The following is a 25,066-nucleotide window of genomic DNA, read 5'->3' on the forward strand; positions in this document are numbered from 1 at the left end:
TGGACACGTCTTTGAAGGCGTCGGCACAGTGCGCCACAGCCTCAAGAAAAGCAAACAAAATGTTGGGTATCATTAAGAAGGGTATCACGACCAGGACGAAGGAGGTCATCCTGCCACTGTATCGTGCAATGGTGCGACCGCATCTGGAGTACTGTGTCCAATATTGGTCGCCGTACCTCAAAAAGGACATGGCGGTACTTGAGGGAGTCCAGAGAAGAGCAACTAAACTGATAAGAGGTATGGAAAACCTCTCATATACTGACAGACTGAAAAAGCTGGGGCTGTTCTCCCTGGAAAAGCGGAGACTTAGGAGACATGATAGAAACCTTCAAGATCCTGAAGGGTATAGAAAAAGTAGACAGGGACAGATTTTTCAGATTATGGGGAACCACAAGTACAAGGGGGCACTCGGAAAAATTAAAAGGAGACAGATTTAAAACAAATGCCAGAAAGTTCTTTTTCACCCAGAGAGTGGTGGACACATGGAACGCGCTTCCGGAGGCTGTGATAGGCCGGAGCACGTTACAAGGCTTCAAAGAAGGTTTGGATAGGTTCCTAGAGGATAAAGGAATTGAGGGGTACAGATAAGAGTAGCGGTAGGTTATAGGGATAGTCTGGGACCATTGCTCAGGCAATGGGCCTGATGGGCCGCCGCGGGAGCGGACCGCTGGGCGAGATGGACCTCTGGTCTGCCTCAGCGGAGGCAACTTCTTATGTTCTTATGCTGAATTCAGCACATAAGACTGAATTGATGTGACATTATAGAAAGAAAAGAAACACGCTTACTTTTGACGGGGCCACAGTCCGCTTATTCCAGGACTATTCCCCTGCGCTGCAGGACCGGCGGCGTCAGTTTTCCAGGGTCTGCTCGGCCCTCTATGAACATCGACATCGGTTCCAGCTTTCCTATCCTGCCCTTCTGAAGATTTGGACGACCGACGGCTGGAAGAGTTATGCCACAGCAGAGGAAGCACAGGCCTATCTGGATGCCCTACCCGGGGAATCTGGCCCGTCATCAGCCCCTTGAGGTTTTGGGAGTCCTGGTGATGGATTATGTTTGCATTGCTTCTTTTTGTGGTTACTTAGAGTTTGTTTCTTGTATGGGATCTTTGTTACAATCCTGCCTGTGACTTACCATCTCCCGTTTCTGTACTGTGTCCCCCTTTTCTGGGGTGCAGCGGAGTGAGCCTGTGTCTTGGACAGTCCTGGAGGTTGCGCAAGACAGGCGGTTCTAGTCTCACCTGGAATCCTGCCTGCGGTTTGGCCCCTTACACTCTTGTACCGTGTTCTCCTTCCCAGGGGTTCTGGGGCGGTGTACCTGTGCTTTGGGCCAACCTGGCTACGGAGCCGGGCAGACAGTTTTCGGCCCATCTACGGTCCGTCCGGGGATTTGGCCTCTGACATTCCTGTGCGGTGACCTTTTCCCTGGAGCACTGGGGTGCTGACTCTGTGTTTTGGGCCACCCTGGATGCTGAGCCGGGCAGACAGTTCTAGCTTTGTCTGGGCTTACTTTTGGATTTTGTGTGCCCCCTATACCTTGCTTGCCTTATGTGGACTCCCTTGCAGGGGTTTATGGTCTGTTTTAGGGATTGTTACTGTTGGAGAGGTTTATGATGAGCCCTAGCCATTTTTGCCCGCCCCTACGGCGCTTTGCTTTTACTTGTTACTGGCACCCATTTTGGTTCCCCATCTTTCTCTTTCATGGATTTACAGGGTGTGGGAGTTTTTGAGGTTCTGGTGGGGAGCTCTGATGTCTGGAGGAGACAGTTGCTTGTTTTGGATATTTGAGATGTGTATGGGGGTTTTGTTTGGGGTTTGGGGCTTTCATAGGATATCTTTCTTTCTGGGATCCTTGTCTCTTGTGGGAAAGGGGTTTTCTGTCTTTTTATTATGGTTTGCCTGGGATTGAGTGTGTGAGTGATTGCTGGGGGGAAGGGGGGGGTCTTAGGGTATCCTTTTGTCTGGTTCCCCTTTTAGGACTGTTTGGGCCTTTTGCCCTTGGCCTTCCCTTTCTCTCCCTTCTGCTCCTGTGTAGGAGGATTGCTGTGTTGTGGTACTGTTGGGTTGTTCTTAGTGTGTGTGTGGGGATCTTGTTCTACACTGCTTTGGGGGGGTGGGGGGATTGGGGGCCCTGTTGCCATCTTTGTGTGACTCTCTCTCACTCCACGTCCGTTGACTGGGGTGTATGTTTGTAGTGGGATTTTCTGGGGATTTTTGGGAGTCTAGGGAGGGTGGGTGGGAGGGAGGTTTGGGTTGGGGGAGGTTCGGGCGTGGGTGGGGTTGGTATTGGGGGGTGGGGGGGTCCTCCTTCGCTATGTTTGCCTTATTTTTGCTGTGATTTACTGTTTCACATTTGCTGCCTTGTTTTCCTTCAACGGATACTGCTACTCTGGGAGGGGCTGGGCCCTTGCGGTAGTTTTCTTTTGGATTCCTTTTTCTTCTCTCGCATCTTTTCTGACTTCCAGCTGTGAGTACCCCTTTTAGAATTACATCTTGGAATGTAGGGGGGATTACATCGCCGGTCAAGAGATCCAAAATAATTGCTGCTCTACAACGCTATCGGTCAGATATTGCATGTTTACAAGAAACTAGATTGACTGATGCAGAACATCTTAAGTTGCGTCGTTCTTGGGTGGGGGAGGTGTATTTTGCTTCCTCTTCGGGCCGTCATGGGGGCATTGCTGTGTTGGTCCGCAAGTCTTCTCCCATTGGTGTCCAGGTTCTGGACAAGGAGCCGGATGGTCGATCTCTGCTTTTACGACTTACCTTGGGAGGGCGCTCCTATCTTTTGTTAGTGGTTTATGGCCCTAATTCTGGTGAATCGGCCTTCTTGCAGTGGCTGCTTCAAATTTGTTCTCGATTTCCTAGTGATCCTCTATTTCTCTTGGGAGATTTTAACTTGGTCATGACCCCTGATCAGGATAAATCTGGATCTCCTGTCTCTTCTCTGGGCTCTAAGGGTCACCTTCTTTCGGACTTTTGTGAATCTCTTTCGGTTGTGGACCCTTGGCGCCTCCTACATCCTGAAGTTCGCGACTACACTCATCTTTCTCGTGCCCATGGCACTTGGTCTCGCTTGGATTATATCTTCTTGTCTTCCTCTATGTTTTCTTCTGTTCAATCGGCTGAGATTGGACCTCTGTCTATTTCAGATCATGCTCCGATTTGGGTAGATGTTTTCTTGGATTCTTCGTACCTCCGAGCGTCGTCCTGGCGGTTTCCCTTCTATCTGGCACAAGATACGGAATTTCGTGCCTTTTTGCAGGCCCAATGGGATGACTATTCAGCGAATAATGCTTCCCACGTGGATGATCCCATTTTGTTTTGGGAGGCTGGGAAGACGGTGATTCGAGGTCAGATCATTTCATTTCTGTGTGCCCGTAACAAGCGTATTAACCAAGGGATTGTTACTCTCGAACGGGCCTTACGTTTAGCGAAGCGGTCTTTTTCTCTTCACCCTTCTTCAGAGACTCGAGACTGTTATCTGTCTACTCAGGTGGCCTTGAATTCCCTTATTCATTCTCGTTCCCAAAAATGTAAAGCCTTTTATCAGCATCGTTTCCATCGTTATGGGAACAAACCTGGACGCCTTATCGCTCATTTGACTAATGCTACGACTGGAAATTAGCCGATTTTATCTTTGTGGAACCGGGGCGGTGGGGTGGTGTCTCAAACTTCTGAGATCTCCGGGGTTTTGTTTGACTTTTTTCGTCGGTTATATGAAGCTCCGGATGATGCTTCTTTGGAGATGACAGATTATCGTCACTCTTCTGGGCTTCCTCGTTTGTCAGAGGCTGTGATTTCCTCTCTTAACAGTCCATTCCGGGCAGTTGAACTAGAGTCTGCCATTAAATCGCTCCGCTCTGATCGGGCACCGGGCCCAGATGGGTTCTCGGGCGACTTCTATAGGCTCCTTTCCCCTTCTCTTTTTGGACCTTTGCTGGCGTACTTTAATGCTGCCACTGCTCGTGGCTCTTTTCCGCGCTTTGCGAATGAGGCCCTTATTACTTTGCTCTTGAAGCCGGGTAAGGCTGCGGATTTGCCGGGGTCTTATCGCCCCATTTCTCTAATAAATGTTGACCTCAAGCTCTTCGCACGCATGCTGGCTGATCGTCTTGCTCCTCATTTACCACAGCTTATACATGAGGATCAGGTTGGCTTTGTTCAGGGCCGCCAGTCGGTACATAATGTCCGCAAGGTACTTCTTGCTCTTGCCCAGTGCCAATCTCACCACATTCCGACGCTATTTGTTAGCCTGGATGCATCCAAGGCGTTTGCTAGCATTTCTTGGTCCTTTTTGTTTCACACTTTGGAGTATGTGGGGCTCGGAGGGTTCTTTTTGGATGCCGTGAGTTCCCTCTACTCTAATCCGCATGCCTCTTTGCTTGTTAATGGGACACGCTCAGACACTTTCCCTATTCTTCGTGGTACCCGGCAGGGTTGCCCTCTTTCCCCTCTTCTGTTCCTTCTTTCTTTGGAACCCTTGTTATGCACGCTTCGGGGGTTTGCGGAGGTTAGAGGTCTCTCGGTTGGCGACTTTGAACTTAAGACTCTGGCGTATGCAGATGATTTGTTCCTCATTCTTACCCGCCCTGAGGACTCTCTCCCAGCAGCTCTGGATCTTATTTCTGAATTTGGGTTTTATTCGGGGCTGTCCCTTAATTTGGATAAATCCTTGGCCTTACCTTTTCCACCAGATTTACGGACTTCTTGGAGGGGCGCTTTTCCTCTTCGTTGGGCTGATTCCGCTTTGCGGTACCTGGGGGTTACCATCCCGCTGTACTGGTTGAATGTGACGCCGCTGTTTCAGGCTTTACAAAATAAGTTACACCTTTGGGAATCTCTTCCTTTCTCGCTTCTGGGTCGAGTACATTTGTATAACATGCTCTTGGTTCCCTGTTGGCTTTGTTTTTCAGGTCCTTCCCCTTTATTTGACTTTTTGTGACGAGCGTAGACTGGAGCGCTTGGTCCAGAAATTTATTTGGGCTGGTAAGAGACCTCGTTTGTCTTATAAGCGGGCGGCGACTCCCTGGTATAGAGGGGGTTTAGGCTTATTGAATCTTTGCTATTTGACGGTTGGTTGTGGCATGCGGCATATTAACGATCTCTTCAGGGGTACTTCAGCGTTCACTAATACTTCTCTAGAACTTACTTGTTTTCATTCTACTCACTTTAGTGCCTATCTCCATTCTGTCCCTTTTATTGTACCTGAGGCTCTTTCTATGAAAGTATCGCATAGACCCTTGAGGAAGGTTTGGCGTTGGGTCTGCAAATTTCACAATCTTTCTTCCTCTGTTTCTCCCTTTCTACCACTTCGCTTTAATGGTTCTTTCCTGCCTGGGACTGATGGGCCGAGTTTTGTTCGGTGGGGAACTAAGGGCATTCATTATCTGTTTCACTTGGTTAATGATGATGGTACCCCTAAATCTTTTGCTCAATTGCAAACGGAATTCGATCTTCCCCCTTCTGACTTTTTTGCTTATATGCAAATTCACCATTACATTTCTTCCTTACCTTCTAGCTCATTGCAGGCCTCCTGCCAAGAGTCGTTGTCCACAGCTTTTACCATTGGTTCGCAAGAACCGGTCCCCCTCAAGTTCCATCATCGCCACTTGAAAGATGAATGCCCTTTGTTTGACCATTCTCAGTTGCGAGATGCTTGGTCTTGTGATCTTGGTGTAGACTTTCCTTCGGACATACTTCTTCAGTCTGTCTGCCGTTTGCCAGCATTTCGTAAATATACCACCTTTTGGGAACAACATTTTAAATTGATTTTTCGTTTATATATCTCTCCTAAAAGGGCTTATTTGGCTCATTTTCGTTTAAATGCAGCCTGCCTTCATTGTCAGGCCCCAGAGGCCAGTTTGGGGCACATGTTTTGGACTTGTCCTCAGGTACAGCTTTTTTGGACTGCTATTTTTGCTTTTGTTGAGAATCTTTGGCATGTTACCATTCACAGCTCACCTTTGCTTTTGTTTGGGACTCTTCCTCACTACTTTCCACGTTCCAAAGGAGTAGCAGCTTTCCTCAAGTGGACTATCCTGATTGCTTTGAAATGCATCTTACTGAAATGGCTTGACGTTGAGGCTCCGGACTACTCCCTTTGGAGGAGCCGCATGATAGCTCTCTTGATGTGGGAGCGACGGGATGTGCCTGATTTGTCCTCTCGCCAGGGCCGCCTTTTCCAGTCTACTTGGGAACCTTTCTGGACTACTTTGACCCCTCTGGCTCGTAGCTGGATTCTTAATTGATGATTTTTGTTGTGCTTACCCTTTTGTTTCATTTTCTGTATGTCTTGCTCATTGTTTCTTTATGATAATTGGAAGGAGGACCCAGGGGTGGGATTGGGGGGGAGGGGGGTGTTTTGGGTTGGGTGAGGGGGAGGGTGGTTCTTTGGGGGAATATTTCAAACTCATTTGAGCTGCTTTTTGACCTTGTTGTGCCCTTCTGTTATTTTCTTGATTGCTCAATAAAATACATTTGACAAAAAAAAAAAAAAAATACAAATACAGGGCAAGAATTAACAAAACCCCGTCTCCCCTCCCCTTCACATATATCCCCTCTACTATCAAGAAAACTGAATAAGCCAAATTATTACAGAATGCTACACAGAAATATGCTAACAGAAAACCACAGTCACACATGACAGGAATAGTGTTAAGGAAGTGCATCTAGGGCAGGGGTGTCCAATGTCAGTCCTCGAGGGCCGCAATCCAGTCGGGTTTTCAGGATTTCCCCAATGAATATGCATGAGATCTATTAGCATACAATGAAAGCAGTGCATGCAAATAGACCTCATGTATATTCATTGGGGAAATCCTGAAAATCCGACTGGACTGCGGCCCTCGAGGACTGACATTGGACACCCCTGATCTAGGGCAACTGCCACCTGGTCAGAGAGCCCTAAGCCAGCTGGAAGCTAAAGAAGCACTGCTTGGGCTTTTCAGTCCCCAGTTATGTCAAACACCAGCTGTAGCAGGATACATATTTCAAATCAGATATATTCTAATCACAAAATAGAAATAAAATTATTTTTTCTACCTTTTGTCATCTCTGGTTTCTGCTTTCATCGTCTTTTCACTTTCTAGCGTCTGCCCTGTCTCTTCAATCCAGCATCTGCCCCTTTCATCCACTGTTTTGCCCTCTCCCCCTTCCATATGATATCTGCCTTCTTTTTATGCCCCCTCCCCTTTCCATCCAGGCTGCGCACCCCTCTTTCCATTTTACATGATTCATTCCAGCTTCACTGCTCTCTTCATCATTTTTATCTCTCCACTAGATCTAGCATCTTTGTCCTCTCCTTATTTCGCTGCTGATCCCCTTCCCAGCATCAATTGCTCTTTAACTTTCTCATTCCTCTCTCTCCCCTTTCTCTCATCTGATCTCTCCATTCAATCCTGACCCCTTCCCCTCCTCTAATATCCCTGCCAGCTGTTTCCTTATTTTCCTCCTCCCCTTATCCAATAGTAACTCTTCCCTTTCCACCCCCCCTGCCCAGCAGTACCCTTCTCCCTTCCCTCCTCCCCCTTATCCAATAGTAACTCTCTTCCCTTCCTCTCTGTCCAGGAGTACTCATTCTCCCTTCCCTCTCCAGCAAATTTTTCCTCTCTCTAGCCTAGTGGCAGCTGTGTGCTTTCAACTTTGCCACACAGCTGCCGCTAGCAGTAGTTTAGATGCGGTTTCATTAGGCAGCCTTGGGGCCTTTGCTAGGCCGGTCCACCTCACGAAGCGGACTGGCCTAGCAAAGGCTGACTGATGAAACCATGGCTAAACTACTGCTAGTGGCAGCTGTGTGGCGAAGTTAAAAGAACACAGAGCTGCCGCTACTGGTCCAGGGGTGCAGAGACAAGATAAAGGCAGGAGGCATATGCGGCAGGAGTCCCAGCAAAGGTAGAAGGCATAAAACGGCAAGAGTCCCGGAGAAGGTAGGAGGCATACGAGGCTGGAGTCATTCGAGACAGGAGTCCCGGCATACACAACGGCAACAGAAAGTTGCAAGTCAGCCGACACCAGCACCGGACCCTCTCTTCCTGCCCTGTGTGCAGTTTGTGGAGGGACCTGAACCTTCATTGACCAGCAAAAAAAATTTTCTGACCGATACTGTTTTACAGGACAGCTGGAAACAAGCACAGGCAAAGCCAGGCTGGATGTTTCCTCCTCCTTAGCCCCATGAGCAGGGAGTCAATGCTCCAGTAGGCTTAAGAGTTGGGTACCTCATTCAGAACAGCGTCGCATCTCTTCCTTGCTGGTATTCCTCATGGGGAGGAAAGAATCACCTAGATCAGTGGTCTCAAATTCAAACCCTTTGCAGGGCCACATTTTGGATTTGTAGGTACTTGGAAGGCCTCAGAAAAAATAGTTAATGTCTTGTTAAAGAAATGACAATTTTGCATGAGGTAAAACTCTTTATAGTTTATAAATCTTTCCTTTTGGCTAAGTCTTAATAACAATATTGTAATTTATAGCTAAGAGACATATGATCAAGAAACTGTTTAAATTTACTTTTGTGATGTGATGATGATAAACATACCAAGGGCCGCAAAATAGTACCTGGCGGGCCGCGAGTTTGAGACCAATGACCTAGATGGACCCCCTCTGGAAGAAAAAAAGGAAAAGGTGCCTCCCTGACCAGTTTCCAAAAGCTTAAGCTTCAATGCTATTGGGCCACTATTCAGATTTAACTGGCACATCTCTGGAGCAGGGGCTCAAAATATTTTCTTACAACTGCATAGGAAAGCACATTTGGGCAGCCCTTTGCAGCTATATCGCTTCGATGTATTGTGAAGCTGGTGTAGCAAGTAAAACATAAGCACCTACATTGCTACTCTACTCAAACTATTCCCCCAGGAACACCTACATGCAGATTACATAAAAAGTAGGCACACACTTGAGCATTATTTTATAAAAGCCCTCTTCCATATGTAAAATAGGCTTTACATGTGGAACCCTATCAAAAAACTTTCCAGCTATTCAGATTGCTGCCAACATAAAGCTACCAAGAGCACTACAAATAAATTAATAGTGAGGACCTAGAATGTAATAACAGCAATATGCATTTTAAAACCAAAGTCTGTCTTTTAGGTCAAACAGAAATGCAAATATCACCACCATAGGTGCACTGGATTGAACTTTTTCTCCTATTTCTTGTCTTTTGAGATTTTATTTCTCAGCTTCATATTCTTGCAGTAAATATGCTTTTATAGCCAAGCATCCCTTATCCCTATCCCTCTTCTCCTTCAACCCTTGTATGTTAAAAGGGTTACAAATTTTTTTTTAAAAACGGTGGTACTGACCCCCATTATCAGTTCTCTTGAATGCTCCATCCGTCAGTGGGCACAGTTCACAACTCTAGGAAGAAAAGGGTAAAGGTGTAACAGAGAAAGCAGGAGATCAATGCTCTGTCAATTTTCTACATGCAGTCCATATAGAACTCACCACTATGGCTAACTTCTCCAGGGTCTCGCACTTCCTGCAGTACCAGGGGCCTTTGGGGACTTTAATGATGCCATAGCAGCCTGTCAAAAAAAAAAAAAAAAAAAAAAGGAGGCTGATATCAGCTCACTGAATAAACTAGCCATCAGCCTACAACTTAAAGAGGTATACAAAGGGCATATCATAAGGCTCCCAATACAGAGCAATCTTCTCCATTACAGGTTTTATTGTGAGCAGAATAGTTAAATCAGAATAAGTAAGAAAAATAATCATTTGCTGTAGTATTGCATAGAAAAACCAAACCTGGTGTATACACCTAATCAAGATCAAAATCGGGAATTGTGCAAAACCACTTTGCAATCCTAGCTTCCAGCTTGGCAGTTCTGTAAGTTACAGAGGGTTTACTAGTCCATGTTCCAATATCATCCTTGCTACTAGCAGCCTGGTATGGATTCTCTGAAGGGAGAGAATTAAACTCTTCGAGAGACACAAACATATTCCTAACAAATGTTCTCTAATCCTCTTAGACTTATGTTCAAAAATAGCATCTATAAACTTATTGTTCTGTAGCAGGTTGCCAAAATGCTGTGTCATTGCAATTGCAAAATCATCATTCTGGGTTCCTGCTCCAGAAAAGCTGCCAAACTAGTAGCTGGTCTATTTAGAGAGTCTGATCCAATAGGAGTTTAAACTAGGGTTAGCAGACATCCGGGACAACCTGAACGTGTCCTCTTTTTAGAGGACTGAACAGGTGCCTGGACAGACTTTGCAAAACCCAGTAGTTTGCCCAGGTTTTGGAACGCCACAAAAAACTATGGCCGCATTTGGAGGGCCTCTGAACATGTGTGGATGACGTCACATACGTCCGCACATACTCTAGGCCCTCCAGACTTGGCCGGAGCTCATCAAGAAAAAGAGGAGGCATTGGGGGGGGGGAAGGCTGGGGGCGAAACAGGGCAGGGCCATGTGTGTATGGTTTTGCCACCCAAAATATGGTAACCCTAGTTTAAACTGGACTTTTGGAGGGAAGTATATGGCCCTAGGTTTTATTGGAATCTTGTTTTCTTCTCCATAGCAGTTCAAGCCAAGAAGGTAAGCTAGTGCTGTGTAGATCTAGAAAAACAGGAGCAGCAAACATTTGCTGGCATGTTAGGCTTTTCCAGACTCCACTAGCTTAGAGATAGGCAATTCCAGTCCTTGAGAGCCACAGGCAGGTCAGGTTTTCAGGATATCCACAATGAATATGTACGAGATGGATTGGAATGAACTGCTCCTTGAGATGCAAATCTATCTCATGCATATTATTGTGGTTATCCTGAAAACCTGACCTGCCTGTGGCTCTCAAGGACTGAAATTGTCTACTCCTGCACTGGCTAATCCGATGGATGGGATTGTGTGCTTTGTTGCGATATTTCTCTTCCCTTTCTACCTTTGCTCTCTTTCCTTTACTTTTATCACAGGGGTATCCAATGTCGGTCCTCGAGGGCCGCAGTCCAGTCGGATTTTCAGGATTTCCCCAATGAATATACATGAGGTCTATTTGCATGCACTCATTTCATTGTATGCTAATAGATCTCATGCATATTCATTGGGGAAATCCTGAAAACCCGACTGGATTGCGGCCCTCGAGGACCGACATTGGACACCCCTGTTTTATCATAACAGTGATTGTTCTTCTCTCTTCTGCTTTTATTTATGAAAGAGAAAGGGGATGGATTTGATTAATTGCATTTCTGTGGTTACAATCAAAAGCAGTTTATATGTTATGGTCCAGAACCGCAAAAGATACGGAGCAGACCAAGGTGATGAAATTTTTTTTAAAAAGATTATTATATATAATCAAATCAACATAACACTCTCTACCAGCCTGACATGGCCATGTTGGGCTGGTAGAGTGTGTTTTCTTCAAACAGATTATAAATTAATTTTTATTTTTCATCACCTTGGACTGCACCGCATCTTTTACGGATCTTCGAATGACCCAGTCTACCATTGGTCCTGGGGGAAGCCCATACAACATCTATTTATGTTGACCACGGCTGGACTAGGATGTCTACGCTGGTGCTTCCCAGCTCAACTCGACAGCTAGAATATAGAGACATAGAAATTCTGTCCGCCGACACCATCAGATCAATTGTCAGACTTCCCCAGCACTTCACAATTTTGTTGAAAGCACTCTGGGATAAAGACCTTTCCTCTGGATGCCAGGTCTGGCAACAGAGCCGGCTTGTATATTATTCACTACCGCTACATGTGCCACCAATATGGCTTCTAGGTGGTCTTCCATCCAATGAAACAATTGGGCCTCCAGTTTTAACTGAGTACTCTTGGTGCCTCCTTGTCTGTTGACATATGTTTCTGTTTATTAAAATCTTTATATATTACATTAGTGATTTTTATTCCACCTTGCGGTTTTTATTACCTTGCGGTTCAAGGCGGATCCCGCCTATACAGCCAAAAAAGATCAAAGCGGTTTACATGACAACTCAAATTTGTAAAAAGAACGCCATTAAAAATAGAAATGGAAGAAAAAAAAAGACAATTGTGGCCTTGTTCAAGAAAGCCCTGACTGCTTTGCCTTCCAGAGACTTTTCAAAGAACTGCAGTGCTAGCTGAATTACTCTCAGTTCCAATTTGTTGATAGCCCAGTTTCTCCAAGAGGGTAACCAGCGGCCCTGAACTGGGCTATCCTCACTAAGACCTTCCCAGTCATACAGACTGGCATCCATTGTCATCGATATCACTCAACCCTCAGAGGACCTTCTTGCATCTTCCAGTGCTCCATCAGCATCATGGCTTATCTCTGTATGTGAATGAAAGAAAAATGCGGAGCTTAGAGCTACGGAAGTCTGTGGGCATTCCAAATTTGATTCCCGCAAAGATGGAATAATGATGTCCATCAAATCCACTGGTTTGAAGTCTGTACACTGTTGGGTCCTCTTCCTGGTATAGGGCTGCAATCACCTACCCAAGACCCGGAATCTTCCAACACGATTCACTCTGAGGGAGTAAAGATATTGACCCCGACCCCCAGTCATCCCAGTCCTTTTCTTACTGGGCCTCCAGATTCTGCGGTAAAGCTTTTCACTGGGAACTGTGCTCTGCAAAGGTAAACCCCCATGCGCCACTACCGGTGGTACTCCAGACTATGCAGATGCTTACTTCACATAAGCTTCAAACATCAAACTTACAAATCAGAGTAAAATCCCTGACCTGGATCTCTTGAGCAGTGTTTTTCAACCGCTGTTCTGTTGCCTGGTGTGCCGCAGGGCCGCCATCAGGGCAGTACTACCAGTCCTGCATTCAGGGGCCCGGAGCTGACAGGGGGCCCGAGGCAGGGGCGCCAGTAGCTCGCCAAGGCAAAGTGAGTCGATCACCCAGGACTCACTTTGTCTTGGCGATCTAATCTATCGAGCCGATAAGTCTTCTTCTCCCCGACGTCAATTCTGCAGTCGGAGAGGAAGTTCGGGCCAGCCAATCGCTGCCTGGCTGGGCGGAACTTCCTCTCCGATTGCAGAATTGACGTCAGGGAGAGCATGCGTCGGCGTTGGCTTTGGGGCCTGTTATCCATTGGTGGGTCCTGCTCCCCGATGGCAGTGGCTTGGGGAACGGCAGGGAGAAAGAAAGAAAAGGGGCAGGCAGGGAAACAGAAGGAAAGAAGAGAAACAGAAAAAAAGAAAGAAAGGTCAGGGAGAGAGGAAGAAAAAGTTGGGGGAGGGAATGAGGTGTGGAGGAGAGAAAGCATACAGGCTGATAGAAGGGAAGAAAGATTGGATGCACAGTCAGAAGAAGAAAGTGCAACCAGAAATCACCAGACAAGGTAGGAAAAATGATTTTATTTTAAATTTAGCAAAGTGGAGGCAGTATTACCACAGTTTTCAAAGGAATTTGCCCAAATAACTTAATAGTTAACTGGGTAAATTCCCAGAGATGAAAACTTCCCTTCACTTACTATGCACAGTTCTGAATTTATATCTGCTGTCTATATTTTACAATATGGTCACCTTTTACTAAACCGCAATAGTGGTTTTTAGCGCAGGGAGCCTATGAGCGTCAAGAGCAGCGCTGGGCATTCAGCGCAGCTCCCTGCGTTAAAAACTGCTATTGTGGTTTAATAAAAAGGATGGAGGGTATATTTGTCTATTTTTGTATGCTATAAAAAACAAATACAGAGAGAGACTGAGAGCTGTTGACGAAGAGCTACGTGTGTGTGTCTTTCTTCGATTCCAGCCAGAATATCAGCTTTGTGTTCAGCCAAACAGGCCCAGGTTTCGCACTGAATAAAGTATTTTATAATTTTTCACTATTCTGTTTACTTAATATTTCATAATAAAGTAATTATAAAATACTTTTTGTGTTTATTTGATTCCTATTCAAGAGAATTACTTTATATATAGTCAATATAGGCACAGAGTTAAATTTTTTAACATTTTCTAATGGTGGTGTGCCTCGTGATTTTTTTCATGAAACAAGTGTGCCTTTGCCCAAAAAAGGTTGAAAAACACTGCTCTTGAGGATCTCTGAAGAAGAACTTCTTGTGCCCTCATGGGTTCAGAGGCGTCTCTGCATTTGCACTTTGTTGCCAATGCAGCGTCATCATTCAAGGGCTCTAGGGGGAATTTATGCCCCAACCAAACGAGCTTCCTGCAACTCTAAGACCCTAGAGGACCAGAGGGGCTAAGCCCAGCGCTCCCGCCCCCACCTCCTTATGTGCCCCGTGGCACATGGACGATCCTCAGCCAGCTATCCAGTTCAAAATTGACATGATATAGGGGTAGAAAGGCCTGGTGTTTTGAAGCAGATAGAGGCTTTTAAAATAAAATGGGAAATCCAAGATTGCCTCTGCAGCAGCATTTCGCACCAGAAAACAGCCTGGGAGAAGTATATAAAAAAACTTCCAAAAATGTAAAAAAAGGGGTTTTGGTTAGAGGGGGACCCTATAGGAAGCCCCAGAGATCCTCAAAAGTCTAGTTCTTGAACCACCCCAAAGTTTTGAAATTATTCCAAGTTATAAATTTAAGACCTCTTTTACTAAGTTACAGTAGAGATTTCTACCACGGCCCGGGGTGCTAAACGCTCCGCCAATGTTCACAGGAATTCTGAGCATAGGAGCAGCGTCTGAGCATTTAGTACTCCAGGCTGCATTAGAAACCTCTACCATGACTTAGAAAAAGAGTTAACAGCTGGCAAGACTGGTCTGAGAAGAACCAGCACCCTTAGGCCCACTTTTATCAAGCTGCACTAGAGGTTTTTAGCGTGGGCCGGCAAGGTTAAATGCTCGATGCTCATAAGAATTCTATGAGCGTCTGAACAAAACCTCTAGTGCAGCTTGGAGGGTTAGGCAAGTACAGCAATTCGTTTGCAGGAGAACCCAGTGTGTTTGGACCGATTCCCTAGAGATCCGACCTTAAACTGGATATGTATGGAACCGAGACCCTTATTGCACAAACCTCACTGGGGATAAGGGTTGTCTTTACATTAACATTGGCTATTTAGAAGCTAAGTTATTTTCATTTCTTAATAATCCCAGGGCAAGCTTGAACTTTATAATCTGGTGGTCTGCTATAGAGCGGGATGTAACATTAGAAAAGCAGTACATAAAGTTGACGGCCTCTCAGGTTATATATGAAGGTAAATCAAAAAGTAAAGGCAAAATATATTTAACAGCTTTAACAGAAGTAACTGAGCAACTGACTATATCATTTTTCCACATAGATCCCCATGCAAGATGACGCATTTGTTGTATCATTCAACTAGCTTCTGCATTCCTGCAGTTTTTTGGCTGCTCCTGAAGCCAGGTGAGCACCGCTTCCTTTACTTCATCATCAGAGGTGAATCTTCAACTTCACAGCATCTCCTTCAGTGGACCAAAGATGTTATAATCGCTAGGTGCCAGATCCAGGCCGTAAGGACGATGTGGAAGACGTCTGAATCCAAGCTATTGCAGTCTCTTCTGTTGCCGTTACTTTATGAGGACAGGCATAGTCACAGTGTGGCAAGACTTGTTTTGGACAACATTCCTTTTCTTTTGACTTGCAGGTCTCTAAATTCACTTCACAGCAATGCACAGTAATGTTCACCATTTCCCGTGCGCTTGGAAATGTGTTAGAATAGGCCTATTGCCAAAAGAAAGCGCTCTACTATACGTTGTTCTTCAATGGTGCGTCCATGTTTCTGACCTCGTGGCTGCCACACAACTAAAGGCCAAACTATCCAACAGGCAATGAACGAGTATATATGTTGCATTTCGCTAGCTCTGTTCCAGTTACTGCATAATTTAACAATTGCCTTTAATTTTTTATTTGCCCATGTCATATTAAAACACCAACAAATAAGGGAAGATCTCATTCTGAATATGGATATAATACTAATGCAGCAGTAAAAAAAGGGTGTTGGGGGTGGACGAATGTCACTGAACAAGAAGACATACATTAAACAGAATTGAAGTACGTTTAGCAATAGAAGCATTTAAAATTAAATAAGATATGACTTTCGTATAATGGATATTTTTAAAAATTGAAATCTGCTTCCCCAGACCAGCAGCTTAAAGCAGACAGTGCAAAGTAAATACCGGTAAATCAATACTCTGTATCACTAAAGCAGCAGCAGCTCACATTCTTCATTTATATTACATTAAGGCAGTGTATCGCAAACTTTGTGCATCCTGAGATTTCAGGTGTGCCGCAAGACGCTGGGGAGGAGGAGAGGTGCCAGCTGACTGCTTACAGGATGTGCCTCTCGTGGCAAGAGGCACATCCTGTAGACAATCAGCCGGCGTCAGCACCTCTCCTCTCCGTGCATCTTCCCTGCTGGCACCCCCTACTGACAGCTCAGGGCCCATCTGGAGGGCCTTTGCACATAAGCACGACATCGCGTCGACATCCACGCACTTCTAGATGCCTCGAGCCACAGTCGCTACGTTTAGTGTGCTACGGCTCAACAAAGTTTGAAAGACACTGCATTAAGGGCTCTGTGCACTAAGGGGTTGTTTTACTAAGCTGTGATAAACACTCATGCATGCTTACTGAAGGTTAAAATGGCACTACTACGCAAGGATGACTGTTTCTTGCCGGAGTGTATCACCTGAAGTCAGGCACCCCCGCAGCCACGACCCGGCATTGGGAGGGAGATCCTCTCTCCCAGCATTTAAAATCTTGTGTGCCGTGGCCGTATGCCTGAGGCAACTCAAAAGGAGCAGGACACGCCATGAGGCACGGTAGGAGTCAGTTATGAGGAAGAGAAAGGCGAAGATTGTTTCTAAATCAACTATAACAGGTCCGACAGATTGCCATCTCTCTGCGGTTACTGGACTACCTATTGTAGGTAAGATTGATCTTCAAACCCAATCAGCCTCTCTCTCTTCAGGCGAACCCATGCCTCCACCTCAACCTGTGTCTAATTCTTTAGAGAAAGATGATTCCACCCTTATGGTAGGATTGGATTCAACTTCTCTACAATTACCAGAGCTGGACCCAAAAATATATTCAACTGGAAAACAAACTACCTCGATATCTCCTGTTTCAATGCCCTCAGGGCCTATTATTAGGCCCGAGATTGGCGATAAAGTTATTACACTGCAAGATGTCTGGACAGTAGTGAATAGAATTGAGAGCTCACTGTATAATACTGTTGTAAAGTTGTGTCAGTTTAACTGAGATTACGAATAAGGCAGCTGAACAAGAAACTCAATTGACTATAGTTGAAAAAAAGTAGATAAATTGGAAGCCTCTGTATCTGTAATTCAGTCCTGTGCTGCATCTAGTATGAAGGATAGTACTTTATTACATTTGCAGATGGAAAAAAAAATGAAAAATGCTATGAAATCTAGGAACCTCAGTTTTTTTAACTTTCCTATATCTCATTATTTATCTCCATTAGAATTACTAAAAATGTACTTGAATGATATTCTTTGTTATACTCAGAAGATAGAAACTTTCTTACCTGATAATCTTTATTATATACCTAGTGGTTCTAAAATTATTTCTGAAGAGGGGAGTAGATCAGTTAGTATCACCCAACAGTTTATTTCCCAAGTTTTAGAATCATCTAAAGACTATATAGCCAAGAGAGCAACATCCAAACTAGAAAAACAAGCTATCCTTAAACTATGGGCTACTTTTACAAAGGTGCGCTAGTGGTTTTAGCGGGTGCTAAAATGCCGCACGCACTAGCCGCTACCACCTCCTTTTAAGTGGTATTTTTTTGGCTAGCACGCACTATAGCGTGCGCTAATCCTGTGCGTGCGCTAAAAATGCTAGCGCATCTTTGTAAAAGGAGCCCTATATTTTGCAAACGAAAATGCTTCGTTTTGTGAGCAACAGTTAAGGGGTCCTTTTACTAAGGCACACTAGTGCATCAGCGTGCCCTAAATGCTAACATGTGCCGACATGTTGCCGCGCGTTAGCATTTAGCGCGCACTAAGACACACTAGCGCACCTTAGTAAAAGGACCCCTAAATGTTTTTCCAGACATCTCAAGACAGACACAGTACAGGAGGAAGCAGTTCCTGCAACTTAAGACTCGGGTCTTAGCTGTGGTAGCTTTATTTTTTCTTAAATTCCCATGTAAATGTTGAATAAGTTAACAGAATAGTAAATATATTTTGGTTGATCCAACTCAACTTGGAATTGTCCTTCAAGATAAACCTAAATTAGATATTTTGCCTGTAACTAATGCAGTGGTTGAGACTTAGTGAAGTGATATAGAATAGTGTTTCCCGACTTCAGAGGATTATGATTTTCTTCCTTTAATTGATGTGATTCTTACAGGTGATAATCAGCCCTAATAATGTGGACTTGATAAATACTTTAAGTTTGCTATATTTTTATGGAGACCTGTTGTATAATTGCCTTGTTATAAATTAAAAAAAAAAAAAAAAAGGCACTACCACAGGATGCACTTAGGCAAACCATAGTACTGGGATCAGCACTTGCTTCCTACGCTTAAAAAAAATATTTTATTTTTGGAGGACAGAGTAAACATACCTTGTGCTAATGTTAGCACAGCTACATCACTATGTGCTAACTAATTAGCGTGTGGTTGGCATGGGAACCCTTACTACCTATAAAATAAGGGGAAGTAAGGAGCTGATATGCTAATGTCCATGCACTAATTTCAAAATTAGCATAGGGCCATTAATAGGAAAAAGGAAGCTATTTTAAATTCATGCTAAAAAGTGGCCTCAGCACACAGGAAACCCATATGCTACTAGCACAAACCATTTTTTAACACAGTTCAGTATAAAAACCACTAAGCATTTCCCCCATAGAAACAAAATCAGTACATCAGGCCCTGGTGTCCAGGGGAAAATACTTAAGTCATGGGCCCTAAAATAGCAGAAACCATTTGCACTTGGATCCTTGATGGAGTAGTGGCATGGAAATATAATTAGTCACATGGTACTATATAACAGGGCAGCTTACAGTTATCCATTGCAGGAGGAAGACATTTTGGCCAATCTTGGTTTTTGAATTTGCATCCTAAAGCAGCATGTTATTTATTGCCCTTGATTCTACCTATTGAAATCAATGCTGCCCATCCTATAATGCGTCATATTGGAAATGTTAGAAATTCAGGTCTGGTCTAAAATCTATCCCCTGAAACTGGGAAATCTGCAGTATATAACACAGAGCATTACCTTCTTATGCACTTAGAACTGAGCAGACATTTAGAGATTCAATACAGAAAAACAATAAGATAACAAGAGAGGATGATAACAATGATAATATAACATTTCAGCGTCAACCTAAAGCTGCATTAGTAGCAGAAGCACAATTAAAAGTAACTGCAGATGAGTGCACTCTCACTATTTTTGGAAGAGAAAGTGAAACGTGACCTTACCTTGATGTACTGCTATATCACAACCGGGACCCCCATCACAGAACACCAACAGGTTTTGTGCCCAGCTCCTTTCATCAGAGCAAATACAGCAACGACCAGAGGGGATTATAACTTCAGCCCTCGTTTTTTCCATCTCTCAAGGACCAGAGCTTGGACCATGTGGTTTGTAACTGCCAACGGACCATAGAGTAGTCTTCCAGAAGAGAAGAGCTCAAAGCCTGAGGTATAAAAGGGAAAGGGGTTGCACCTGTTAAGCTTAAACAGAATTATAAAATTACCCGGGTCCACAAATAAAACCTTCTGAACAGGTCTGTAAAATAGGATGGAATTTGTAGTCCCTGATTCTATACATGCAAATCAGTGCTATATTTGTGATAGGATTGTTAGAAATCCAGGACTAACCTATATCTTCCTTTTGGAACAGGCTGGATTTGCATCTCTGTACTTGTGTCACTTACCCAGGTCAACCCAAGCACGTTAATCTAGTCCAGGTTTTGCCCTTTTCCATGGCTGCAAAAGTTCCACTTACAAGTCTCACATAAGAAGGCTAAAACACAAGCAATTAAATCAGTTGTTCTCAATCCAATCATTAGTAAAACCCCAGCTAATCTGTTTTTTTTTTCAGTATATCCACAATAAATATACATGAGATAGAGCTGCCTCATGTATATTCATTGTGGTTATCCTGAAAACTTGATTGGCTGGGGGGTCCCCAAAACGAAAGCATTTTTACATAATGCTTTCAGTGGCTGTAAAATCTGTTCTCTTGAACTGGAAGGATAACAAACTCCTTAACACTTATTTCCGGTGGCAATCTTTATTGCGAGTTCATAAATTTGAACTAATTTTGGAGGATAAATTTAATATCACCAAGTGCAAAACTAAAATATGATAAGCCTTGCAAAAATATCTACATTAAAACCATTCGTACAGATCCATTTCTTTTTTCCAAACTGACCATCCTTTTGTACTTTTTCATGTAAGCAACAATTGATTTGTTGAATCAATGTGAAATTATGTAATCTGAACCATGTCTTACTTTGTGTTATTCATGATACTGCATATGTTATGTGTTGTACCTTTTTTCTTTGCTAAAATTTTGTATTTTTCCAAAAAAAATATGGACATAAAAAAAAGAAAGTATCATGTTTGCATGCTATGAGCTCCTTTTCTCATGAATCAGAAAGTCTTAATATCGTCTATAATAGCTCCAATTTAGCAAGGACAGCCTTAGCCAGTTCTAATTTTACCTCACTTTAATGGGAGTAAAACCAAAACTTCCTTAGTCCATTTCTGAAGATTTGAAACCACTGGTAACCCTAATATGGGAGTAGGAACTGACATTTTCTTTTCTGCTCACCTCTCCTATTGGATGGCTGAATAGGGTTGCTCCCAAGGGTGTAGCTATCATACAGCAAGCCCAGCAAAAAGTCCAGGGCCACCCAATAGTAGGGGATGCCTACAGTCAAACCAAAATGCCTTCTAGATCATTGGCTTCTTGCTCTCCATCCCCACTTTTGGCACTCCCTGTGTCTCTGTCTCTCTCTTCCTCTCTCCCAAGTCCAGTGTCTATCTCTAGCCCCACCCATCCCCCTCATGATCTTCCAAACTTGCACTGGCAGGAACAGTGGCAGGGGGACAGATTTTTCCCCATCCCAGCGGGAACTCATTTTCTTGTCCCATCCCAGCAAGTTCTTTTCCTGTCCCTGCCCCATTCCTGCAAGCTCTGTTCTCATCTGCACAAGCCTCATTTATGATTTTAAAATGTTTGAGGCTTGTGCAGTTAAGGCAGAGCTGATATGAATGGGACAGGGACAGCGACAAAACTCACGGGAATGGGACGGAGAAACAGTTCTCTACAACCAGCCCTGCTAGGATATTTCCTTTGCTAGGCCACAGTATATCAGAGGAGGTAAGACCCAATAGAGGAAAGGTCCTGGAGGGGTTAGCTGGAAGCTACATGCTTTCATCACTACTGTTGCAAAGCAATTTTGGAGGACTGTACACATGTCTAGAGAGAGACAATAGACACACAGAAGAGAGAGATGTCAGCTCATCATGGAAAAGAAGGGTAAGAGAGAATAAGAAATGCTTGGCCTTTAGGGGGCAGAGAGACCCAGGTAGGATAAATGAGGCAGAGGGAAGAGAGAGAGATATGCTGGACCAATGGGAGGGAGGGAAAAAGAGATGCCGGACCTCAATGAGGGTAAGAGGTCAAATAAGATAGATGATGGTCCTGAAGTGTAAGGGGCAGAGATGGCAGGCTTAGGGATGGGGGGTACAGGAAAAAGGGAAGAGAGAGGAAAGAAGCTGGACATGGGGAGGGACAGGCACACAGAAGAGGTACTGGGCATAGAGAGACTATAGGGACAAAGACACAGAGAGGAGATACTGAACAGACTACAATAGGGATATAGAGGAGAGATGCTGGGCCAATGGAGGGAGGGAAAGACAGATGCCAGACCACAGTGGGGAAGGAGAGGAAGGGTCAGCTGGCCCTGGAATAGGGGACAGGGGTTGCAGAGGAGAAACAGAGAGCTGCTAGCCCAAGGATGCAAGATAACATATACATAGTAACATAGTAACATAGTAGATGACGGCAGATAAAGACCCGAATGGTCCATCCAGTCTGCCCAATCTGATTCAATTTAAATTATTTTTTTTTTTTTTTTTTCTTCTTAGCTATTTCTGGGCGAGAATCCAAAGCTTTACCCGGTACTGTGCTTGGGTTCCAACTGCCGAAATCTCTGTTAAGACTTACTCCAGTCCATCTACACCCTCCCAGCCATTGAAGCCCTCCCCTGCCCATCCTCCTCCAAACGGCCATGCACAGACACAGACCGTACAAGTCTGCCCAGTAACTGGCCTAGTTCAATCTTTAATATTATTTTCTGATTCTAAATCTTCTGTGTTCATCCCACGCTTCTTTGAACTCAGTCACAGTTTTACTCTCCACCACCTCTCTCGGGAGCGCATTCCAGGCATCCACCACCCTCTCCGTAAAGTAGAATTTCCTAACATTGCCCCTGAATCTACCACCCCTCAACCTCAAATTATGTCCTCTGGTTTTACCATTTTCCTTTCTCTGGAAAAGATTTTGTTCTACGTTAATACCCTTTAAGTATTTGAACGTCTGAATCATATCTCCCCTGTCTCTCCTTTCCTCTAGGGTATACATATTCAGGGCTTCCAGTCTCTCCTCATACGTCTTCTGGCGCAAGCCTCCTATCATTTTCGTCGCCCTCCTCTGGACTGCCTCAAGTCTTCTTACGTCTTTCGCCAGATACGGTCTCCAAAACTGAACACAATACTCCAAGTGGGGCCTCACCAATGACCTGTACAGGGGCATCAACACCTTCTTCCTTCTACTGACTACGCCTCTCTTTATACAGCCCAGAATCCTTCTGGCAGCAGCCACTGCCTTGTCACAAGAGTACAGAGAAGAGATGCTGGGCATGGAGGGGGCATAGGGACAGAGACTTAGACATAGAGAGGAGCTGCTGGACAGAGTACAATAGGGACACAGAGATGAGATGCTAAATGTGGTTTGTTCTGCCCCCCATATTATGTGGGTATTTGCTCAGTTAATTGTTTGTGTTATATTTAGGTTATGGGTGCTCTGTGGACTCGGATTCCCAGAGGACTTTGCTTTCCTGAGACCTGCTTCCACAGAGCATGGGCCCGCCTCCTTCTCCAGTCTGAGGAGCAGTGGCCATATTGCTGAGAACATTCCTGGATGAGAGCCTGAGAGTAGTGTTGTTCTCCCACCAGGTTTTTTCACCTGTTCAATTCTAACAATCTAGCACAGCGTAGGTTATTTTCTAAGTCTGGAGAGCAGTGTCATCGCCACAGAGTGGACACTCCCAGCGTAGCCCTGCTATGCTGGTGGAGTGAGAAGACATGTAACAGGCTTGAACTGCATTGAACTACCATATGACTGTAAGTTGTTTGCTTCATTTATTAAAGAACTGTTCAATTAATTCAGAGTCTGGCTAGTGATATCAAGATTACAGAATTAGGGGTTGACTGAACAGGAACCTCTTACAGTGGCCAGTAACTTAGAGGAGGCCCTGCTTTCAGCACAAAGACGTGAAATCTATACAAAGAGCTGTATCTGTATAGTAGGAGTAAGATAGCACTTGGTGGGAAGATAGGGCAGATGCTAAATATAAGGAGGAGAAAATAGGGGCAGGAATATAGAAGATAGATGCTGAACAGAATTGATAAGAGCTGCCTAGGGAAGGCGGTTGGTAGACATAGAGAAAGAAGAAATGTCAAAATGACAGGAGATCCTGGTAAGAGAGTTGCAAAATGAGAAAAGCAAAAATGAAACACTAGGAACAAAATAATGCTTAGACAAGGGTAGATAAAAGTATTTTTTTTCCCTGAATTTATTAATTGTAATAAATCAGCTTTGGGAAATGTGCATCTCTGATATCTTATCTTAACAAGTTTTTTTCTATTCTGCCTTTACCTAAATCAGGGGTGTCCAACCTTTTGGCTTCCCTGGGTCGCATTGGCCGAAAAAAAATGTTTCTGGGGCCGCGCAAACGCTGCAGGAAGACATTAGAGGGAGCCGGCAAGACGGTAAACACCCGGGGGCAGCAGAGGAAAACTGCATCGCCCTCGACCGGGGCCGTACAAAATACTTCACGGGGCTGCATGCGGCCCTTGGGCCGCAGGTTGGACACCCCTGACCTAAATAGTTAAAGGATGCCAATTTGTCCAGGAAGTACAGATTTAAAACATAAAACTTACATAGCATAATTAAGCCCAATTTAAATTAATCACGATAGAAACAGAAAAGATTTTAAAAGTTTTTCGAACCGAAGATATGCCCAAAGACACGTAATCCCAAAGGAAGTTGATTCCAAAAACTAACCTAGAAAGAGGGTTATACAATAAGGACACTAAGGGGATCTTTTGCTAAGGCGCGCTAGTTAGCACAAGCTAAATGCTAACGCATCCATAGAATATACACCCTGAAGTTGCATTTTTAAAAATTTGTTACCCCTGGAGGCCCTCTGCATATAAGAACATAAGAATTGCCACTGCTGGGTCAGACCAGTGGTCCATCATGCCTCCAGACAAGGCAGCCCCCAGGTCAAAGACCAATGCCCTGAGACCAGCCCTACCTGCGTACACTCCGGTTCAGCAGGAACTAGTCTAACTTTGTCTTGAATCCCTGGAGGGTGTTTTCCCCTATAACAGCCTCCGGAAGAGCGTTCCAGTTTTCTACCACTCTCTGGGTGAAGAAGAACTTCCTTACGTTTGTACGGAATCTATCCCCTTTTAACTTTAGAGAGTGCCCTCTCGTTCTCTCTACCTTGGAGAGGGTGAACAACCTGTCTTTATCTACTAAGTACATTCCCTTCATTATCTTGAATGTTTCGATCATGTCCCTTCTCAGTCTCCTCTTTTCAAGGGAGAAGAGGCCCAGTTTCTCTAATCTCTCAGACAACACGATGACATTATACATGAGTGCGCATGTGTGTGAATTCATCACATCGACACCCGCGCATGTGCAGAGACCCTCAAGTCCTTGGGGAAGGAGACAGGAGGTTTGGCTGGGGTCAGAACAGGGTGGAATGTGGCAGAGCCAAATGCCCTCATTTTCTTTCAAGAGGAATCTGGCAACCCTACTGACAGCTCGATTGAATGATTTTAAAAAAACTGCAGAAGCTGCTTTTGGATTTCAACGAACTCCTGTTAAATGATATCATTTGTGTCTTGTATGTCTTTGATGTGGCAACAAGAGTTTTGTCTGCTGATTAGACTCCTACCATCTGCAAAG

General features: G+C 44.5%; 1 protein-coding gene across 15 annotated transcripts in view; it reads right to left on the reverse strand.

Moving 5' to 3' along the window:
• LOC117360845 (protein AF-10-like) overlaps positions 1–19,847 on the reverse strand; it is a 206,017-nt gene extending 186,170 nt beyond the window's left edge. For 6 of the 15 annotated variants that reach the window (XR_004539534.1, XM_033945357.1, XM_033945356.1 and 3 more), the window contains exons 1-3: positions 19,273–19,619; positions 9,436–9,515; positions 9,294–9,348 (exon numbers count right to left, since the gene is read on the reverse strand). Coding sequence is in view for 13 of the 15 variants with exons in the window: in XM_033945357.1 (XP_033801248.1) it covers positions 9,294–9,348; positions 9,436–9,515; positions 19,273–19,405 (268 nt within the window). In the remaining 2 variants the exon portion in view is untranslated. Of the gene's footprint in view, positions 1–9,293; positions 9,349–9,435; positions 9,516–19,272; positions 19,621–19,730 lie in introns of those variants that run through there. The other 9 variants (XM_033945352.1, XM_033945350.1, XM_033945351.1 and 6 more) reach the window with 4 other exon arrangements.
• Positions 19,848–25,066: the final 5,219 nt, after the last annotated feature.

The sequence above is a fragment of the Geotrypetes seraphini genome, chromosome 5 (genome assembly GCF_902459505.1).
Source record: "Geotrypetes seraphini chromosome 5, aGeoSer1.1, whole genome shotgun sequence".
NCBI classification, from domain to species: Eukaryota; Metazoa; Chordata; class Amphibia; order Gymnophiona; family Dermophiidae; genus Geotrypetes; species Geotrypetes seraphini.